At 39.3% G+C, this 8,280-nt stretch overlaps 1 protein-coding gene across 2 annotated transcripts; it reads left to right on the top strand.

Annotated features, from left to right (window-relative positions):
• Positions 1-1,100: 1,100 nt before the first annotated feature.
• On the top strand, positions 1,101-5,751 carry diabloa (diablo, IAP-binding mitochondrial protein a). 2 transcript variants are annotated; one of them, XM_080525667.1, is made up of 6 exons: positions 1,101-1,460; positions 2,439-2,571; positions 2,854-2,979; positions 3,160-3,270; positions 3,892-3,988; positions 4,767-5,751. In XM_080525667.1, exons 1-6 carry the CDS (start codon positions 1,333-1,335, stop codon positions 4,970-4,972), a joined length of 801 nt encoding a protein of 266 aa, XP_080381793.1. In that variant the 5' UTR covers positions 1,101-1,332; the 3' UTR covers positions 4,973-5,751. The 2 variants fall into 2 exon arrangements, with proteins under 2 accessions (XP_080381793.1, XP_080381792.1); XM_080525666.1 differs by having other exon boundaries at positions 2,436-2,571.
• Positions 5,752-8,280: the final 2,529 nt, after the last annotated feature.

Genomic DNA, 8,280 nt, shown 5'->3' with positions numbered 1-8,280 from the left:
CTCAATACTACCTCATACCCACTGCCACCGAATGCAATGTCATCAATCATTTCCACTTTGTCTTTATTTATTTATTTTTAAAATTTGTTTTACTGTTTGTACTGCTAAATTGTGTCCTGTCTTATTTGTCTCATTTGTCTCCCACAATTGTCTCACTTATGTCTTATAACTTGTCACTTTATTATTATCTTGGCGTATAGCCTTATTTGTCTTTGTGCTGCAATGTCAAGGAACCGAAGCCTAAGAATGTTACTGTGTTACACTTGTGTAACGTGATGTAACAATAAAACTTGAAACTTGAGGTAGGCAGAAATTTCATTTCATTCATTATTTTATTATTTTGCATCTTATGCATTATTCACATATTACATCATATTCACATTGTACATTTCTGTGCCCAGACGTATCATAGGTCTCATAGGTAATAGGTCCATCTTGTGGCGAATTTAGATGTAACCAATACTCGAATTGAGAGGGTATGTGGCATTATGTTAGAAAATGGGGGGAAACCATACTCCTTGGATCATTCATTTAACTTGCAAGATCATGATCACCACCAGACAGCCATATGTCTTAGAATTTAATACATGTTAGATCAAAGTGAACAATCATTTCTCATTACTTGTTTTATATATGTTATCAATTTAAAACCACTCAAATATATTTATATAACAGAATATAGTTTATTAACCATTATCCAGTGTAGGTTATGGTTAATAAATGCCGGTTAAAGCACACGCGCGCACGCACACACACACACACACACACACACACACACACACACACACACACACACACACACACACACACACACACACACAATTCATAGGATAACTTGTTTTATTTGAGGTACAAATTATTAAGTTGAATACAGTGTCTGATTTGCAGCAACAACAACAAAAAAAACAGTAGGTGAGCTTGACATAACCTGTGCTTACGTTTTGAGTGCGTAATAGTTCTCCTGAACCTTCAGTCAATGCCCAGTGCGCACTTTTGAGGGGACAGTCAACAGATCAATATATTTGTGTAGTGGGAGGCTGCTTGTTCCGCGGCCTTATAAAATACCCCCGAGACTCGACAGGATTCAGTTGATAAAGAGAGAGCAAGCCTGAGCAAAGGAATACCTTTTGGAAATACTGCAAGTATTATTATTATTATTATTATTATTATAAAATATTATTATTATTTATTTTTTTACCACTGCCACTAGGTGGCGACAGATACTCGTGCTGAGGATAAAGGAAAAACAATTATAAATTAATACAGATTGATATAATAACAGCCGATATAATTAATTTAAGTTTAAGCCTGATTAACAACATCACAAGCAAAATGCAAGCTCTTCGACATTGCTCTGGATGCGCTGCGGGGGGACTTGTGCAGAGTCGGACAGACTTCCTATTGCTACGGACCAACATGGCCGCACTCAGGAGAGGTGCTGCATGTCTCACTTTCTTCAGGTAAATATCTAATTCAATGCAATAACAACAACTGCAGAATTTCACCTGATGTTTCTGAATACTTAATGTAACAAAAAGAGCATTGACATGAACACGAATTCTCTGATTTGCGAGTTATCTATGCACTGGGTCGGGACGCGGACCGCCAACAATGCGTAAACAAGCAAAGGAGAATGCATTCTAATACTGTACCACACACTAGTGAGCACTTTATTATGAACACTTTTACACCTTCTCATTCATTCATTCAGGTGGTGTAGTGGTGTGGGTAATGTTTTCTTGGCACACTTTGGGCACGTTAATACCAATCAGTCATTGCTTGAATGCCACAGCCTATTTGAGTAGTGTTGTTGACCATGTGCATCCCTTCATAGCCACAATGTTAAAAGCAAAAGTCGTCTCAAACTGGTTTCATGAACATGTCAATGAGTTCAGTGGCCTTCCCAGTCACCGGATCTGAATCCAATAGAACACCTTTGGGATGTGGTAGAACAGGAGATTCACAGCTTGAAAGTGTACCTGAAAAAATCTGAAGGAATTGCGTGATCATGGACCAGAATGAGGCTGTCTTGAGAGCAAAGTGGCCCTATCCAGTGTATATATATATATATATATATATATATATATATATATATATATATATATATATATATATATATATATATATATATATAGTGTTCCTAATAAAGTGTTAAGTGAGTGTATGTTGTGGTCAAAGACAGTTTTTTTTTTTTTTACACAATTTGAAGATACATTTTTAGTTGACAACCCTTATTCCATTCGTTATGATAAAGGTAATTAGATTAATCATAACTTTAAGTAGGCCTACATATCATTTTTAAATCATATTTCTATCCACCTGTCGTTCTTCATAGCATAGGACTGTTGTTCATGAATGAGAATTGAAAATAAATTGGGAAATGCATATATCATCCACCACCATGTCATAAAGAATGTCCTCTTTATTTACCTTAGCAGGACTACATCAAATGCCTTCCTCAACAACAGAAAGCCCATGCACCTGCGGCTCATGCATTTCACTGATGTTACGCGAACAAACATTGTGTCTCTGAGTGTCGGCAGTGGACTGAGTGCTCTCCCCTTCTTGCAGGTATGTACTGTATGAGGGCTTATCCATTGAGAAAGGAACCAATTCCTGCTACGATACATAACTTTATGTAAAGTTACATCACTTTTCTATAGACAGTTGCCTCTAGTCTAGCTCTCTTGAAAAGTGTGTATCTTGCCAGACGTATAGAGATATATTATGAAAGTGGTGAGAGCTAGCCCTGACACTAAAGCCATTGCACTGCCTCCTGACACTTTGCAGTGAGATAATAAAGTAGGCCTGTGTATATCTAATTATGTTGTACCTCTCTCCCTCCCTATCCAGCAAGTGGAGAACCTGTCTCATGACTCCCTGGTCCGAAGGACATCCTCCATGGTTACAGACAGCGCAAACACCTACCTTTCACAGACCACTCTGGCTCTTGTTGAATCCCTCACACAATATGCAAAAGTAAGTGTGCTCTTCTATTTTGTAGATGCTAATCAGAAAGACATGCCTAATGAACTAGTCACATACTCATAGAAAAAAAGATTATATCTAGAACAGATGCCGGATTGACCATAAATCGGCTTTAAGAGTTAGACTCATTACACTTTTTTGTGTTTCCTAATGTTTTTGTTACGCTCACAGGCTCTACACACACTCATTGCCCTCCAGAGAAGGTATTTGGTCTCGCTTGGAAAGCTCACCACTGCAGAGGAGGACTCCATCTGGCAAGTGATCATTGGCCAGCGTGTGGAGGTAGGTTTAGGCTCCAGTACCAGAGCTGAGGGGTGTGCTACGAAGTGAGCTTTACATACTGTATTCAGGATTAACACAAATTAAGGAGCTTCAGTTATCGTCAAGTTCAGGTTTACGCTTCCTCGATGTCACAAACGTGGATCTTTATTTTGCAAATCAAACTCTGATTTCAAGGCAGAAAGCAGCGAGTCCGTGGAATATTTTTTCTGTAAACAATGCAACTCGTATTGCTAGAAAGAACCCTCAAGACTTTGCTTTTTATAGAACAAACTGTTATACGTGATAAGTAGAAAATGCATTGTTATTTTACTCTGTCAACCTTTATATATCAGTGATAGTTTAGACAAGGTTTGAGCATATGATAATAATTCGATACATATAATAATTCAATACATTTAAGTTGTCTTTTGTGCAATAAACCTCTGATATGGCTTTTAATGAAATTACACATGTTTTTGAGGCGAGGTTGGTGATTTTGGACACCTGTTAGCCTGCCCTGGAACAGGTTCGAGTTTTTGTATTCGTTGGAGTAGTAATTTATCTTTCTCTCCCTCCACCTATCTCTATCTCTCTCTCTCTCTCTCTCTGTCCACCCCTCACTCCATCTCTTTGTCCTGGCAGGTTGATGACAGACTAGATGAAGCCAATCGCTTTGAGTCCAACTGGAATAACGCTGTCAAACTATGTGAAATGGCCGCCGAGGCAGCGTACAATGCAGGTGTGTATTTATACTGAATCATCACTCAGAGTCTATCGGCCCTAACGAAGAGACTGAACCATAACCTCAAAATGCACAACAATGATCACAAGTGTTACTTTGGTGACTGGTGAGGTACCTGATGGTCCCTGCTGTTTCCCATGACCATAAACAGTCTTCAGTCAGCACTGTATCTCCCTCGCACACGTTTACCTGTCAGTGCAGTAATAAACCAGGTAGCTTTGAGGAAGGCGCAGACCCACAGTGTTTGTTGTGTGTACCTCACTACTTTGTAGTTTGCTCTCTGTGCCTCTCCTTTTTAAGATCTGTCAGTTGTCTGTTAGGCCAGTGTATAGGCCAATGCACACAGCGTGCGATTTCTGTTGCGCGTCAAGAAATCGCACTCTGTGTGCATTGGCCTTTAGGATCAGTAGGTGTAAGCCAATAGAGTTTTGTGATGCGACAACTTCGTCAGAGCCTACAGGTTACGATGTACACCGGTTAATAATAATAATAATAATAATAATAATAATAATAATAACTTGCACTTATATAGCGCCTTTCACAAACCCAAGGTCGCTTTACAAGGGAATGGGACAAACAGAACAGAGCTAGAGAGATAAACACACAAAACAAGAAACAGTAAAACAGCAGAATGAACTAATAAGCTGACATGCAGACTATAGGTTGAAAGCAATGGAGAATAGGTGGGTTTTAAGGGCAGCTTCCCATGTTCCCATTATAGAAAATAATAGAGCCCCATGTAATTTGAAACCTGAACATTTGACTTTATTCGCAGGAGCTGAGCATGCGTCCATCACTACTAAGACCAACCTGCAGTTGGCTCAGTCTCAGGTGAAGGAGCTACGGAAGCTATCTATGGATGCTGAGAGGAAACTGGCTGAGACCAAGGCTGAGGAGATACAGAGGATGGCAGAGTATGCCTCTTTGCTAGAGAGGGGTAGTGACGACATTTACCCAGAGGCTTACCTTCGAGAGGACTAAGGGGCTTTATATGCTACAGGGCAAACAACTCTATTCTGGCTTGGATATTTTCTTTTCATGTTGCCATTTCCAGCACTTTTATAGCAACTACAGTGGATGCTTAACCAGGCCAGCTCTGTACAGCTTAGATTGGCTCAGCTCAGTTTGGCTATAGTGTCGTTAGGAAATAAGGGTAAACCCCAGGAAAAGGATTGCAATAGTGTGAGGATTGAAAATTACCACATATTGCTACATCAATACTGCACAATGTTTTACTGTGTAGAGTGGTTTAAATCTTTAAAACATAGACAGAAATAAGTCTTCCATGTTGGAAGTTGAGTTGTTACAGTACGTCAGGGTTGTCTATAATGAAATAACATTAGCATAACCCAAAACATGTTGCGAAATTGCAATGATCAGTTGAATAACTGTAAGAGATAACTGTAATAAGTGTCTTTCAAAGTGAATATATGAATAGAAGGTTTTATTCCTTGTGCCCAATGCAAAATGATAAATCACACTTCATTCGTATCAATTTCATGCAGTCAATTGATTGGATTATTTAAGTGTAGATATTTATTTGAATTAATGTCAATGTCACTGAAGAGAATAATTGACTATCATGGTTGTCTTATGTGAATTGTACAGCTAATTGTATGGGCTTTATGGTCACAGCAGTGTACATAGCAGTATATTAATATTGCATTTGTTTACTTATGTTGTTTTATTGCGTTGTATTACATTATTATATTGTTTGAACTTAACTGCATTTATAATAAATAAACTATTTTTCATATGGATATTGTTTGTATTTGTATTGTGTTTTCTATGGAAAATTGGATAAAGTATTTTCAGATTTAATTCACATGTCATAAAATATGTAAGCTGTAGAGAATGAACTATTAGTGAGAAAGAGAGAAAATGTTTGTCTGCTTGTTAAGGGTTGCTGAGAGTGAGTGTGAGATCTTGTAAAAATGTGGTATTTGGCAGGAGGATTTTTCCTCTACTGTTTTTTGAGGGTGAGACCAGACGTCATACTTGGGAACCATGTCTGTGCCAACCTGAAGAGAAAAATACCACTGTGGACCTCTTGGGAAATAGACTGTTTGTGACCAGTGGGCTGATTGTTCCTCTGTAAGAAAAAACTGTGACGCCACTCTATTACGTCTTTTGAGCTATTCATTGACCAATCAAAATGAGGTGCCAGATTTTTTCAGGATTCCAACACTTGCATGCCAATAAGTACACGTATGTGGACACAATTATCGTCTGGGGCTGTTTTCATGGTTTGGGCTAGGCCCCTTAGTTCCAGTGAAGGGAAGTCTTAATGCTATAGCATACAATGTGATTCTAGAGAATTGTATGCTTCCAACTTTCCAGTTTCCAGTTTCAGCATGACAATGCCCCCATACACAAAGTGAGGTCCATAATGACATGGTTTGCCGTGTTTAGTCAGGGAGAACTTGCCTGGCCTGCACACAGAGCTCTGACTACAACCCTATTGAACACCTTTGGGATGAATTGGAACGCCGAGTGCGAGCCAGTCCTTCTCGCCCAACATCAGTGCCCGACCTCATTAATGCTCTTGTGACTGAATGGGAGCAAATCCCTGCAACCATAATCTAAAATCGAGTAGAAAGTCTTCCCAGAAGAGTGGAAGCTGTTATAGCAGCAAAGGTGGGACCAACTCCATATTAATGCCCATGATTTTGGAATGAGACGTTCAACAAGCACATATGGGTGTGATGTTCGGGTGTCCCAATACTTTTGTCCATATAGTGTACCATGTTTTGTGTGTCGTTGATAAAACTGTTTGGTTTATGGCCCTCCACATTGATTATAAAATGCAGTTCTCTTAATTAATTGAACCACAGTTCAGCCCATAATTCTCACAATTTCCTCTCAGGTTAAAAAATCTCACTTAACATCTCCTCTCATGATATTTTCCAAGTACGGTATGTCTTGGTTTCTATTATTATTGTTTCTATCTGCCGTTTCACTCAACACTTCTTCTTTGCTAATAATCCACGCATGTCTTTCTGCTCTCTTTCTCAAAACCTTTAGCCTATTTGTTAACCTCTCCTGTCATCGCCCAATCCACATTGTCACCTAAAGCAGGCCTTCTGACAAAATCTAAAACAATATAAAGTTAAGCGAATGCCAAAAAGGTCAATGAAAACAGGTCAAAGCATGAAGTGGCATGAATGCTCTCTTAAATTGGTGAATCGCAAGCAGACACATTTTGTGTATCATTTTAGATAGTTTTACAGTAAGAAGTTAAATGTTTATTATAGTTTGACATCCATGTGTGAAGTCTTACTGAACCTGTAGATGGCGATCTAAATCCAGTACAACATGTTTTATTTTGTCAGCAGTGTAGCAATTTAGGACATTGGACAAAATGTGAGAGAAGGAGATATCAGATGACCTGGTAAAAAAACTGTCTTGGAAGTGTTGATAATTACTTGCTGAAGTAAACTGGCTATGAACAGTCACAGTGTGAACAGGTGAAAACTGAAGGCAGTCCTTTACTTCTGATATTCTAGTCACACACTCAAGCCTTGTAGATTACAAAGATGCACACACAGCTCTAGACATGGAGACAATGTGTTCATATGACTTGATGCTGTCCTACATAGCCATAGTTAACTAAGTAACACATACATTTTGGAGGAGGAGACTGGTTAGACAGAAATTCAATACATTTAAAAGTAGGTGATGATATGCATGAGATGTATAACAGAGTCAGGCATGTTAGTCTAACTGTTTTCACACTCATCCGCTATGGTCAAATTAAACCCGCAGAGGAGTATTACAGCTCATTACAGGGGAGGCCCCACTCAGGGCAGTAAACCGGAGTGTATACCAAGCGTCAGCACTGGGATGACCTCCATACTCTAGCCAAGTCTTGGCAGGGGGAAGAAACAGCAGGAGTGGACTGGGGTGGGGTTGGAGGGGCAGGGTGAGGAACGTGGGGGGTTGAGGTGTATTGGGGCTGCCTCACTAATGTGACTGGGGAGGAATGTCAAGTTTAACAAAGGCTGTTTTCACAGACTGTAAAACCAAATGCCTCAGACAGACAGGCTGTGTGAATGTATACCTACGAGTCACACAGGAGAGGTGGTGCCAATACAACCCTGCCAGCAAGGGAAGAATTGTAATCACACTGTCAGATATAGTGAGAAACATGTAGTCTCTCAATGAGGTGAACTTCAACCATAAACAAACCACTATGAACCATTGGATTCTACAATACAAGAGAATATTGGATCATGATTGGACGTTGCAGCCAAAAACAGAATTTTTCAACAGAAGGAATGGTACATATG

Source organism: Nansenia antarctica (assembly GCF_963989245.1).
Source record: "Nansenia antarctica genome assembly, chromosome: 3".
Lineage (NCBI taxonomy): Eukaryota > Metazoa > Chordata > Actinopteri > Argentiniformes > Microstomatidae > Nansenia > Nansenia antarctica.
The sequence above is the reverse complement of the archived record's forward strand: the minus strand, read 5'-3'. Positions and strand labels throughout refer to the sequence as shown.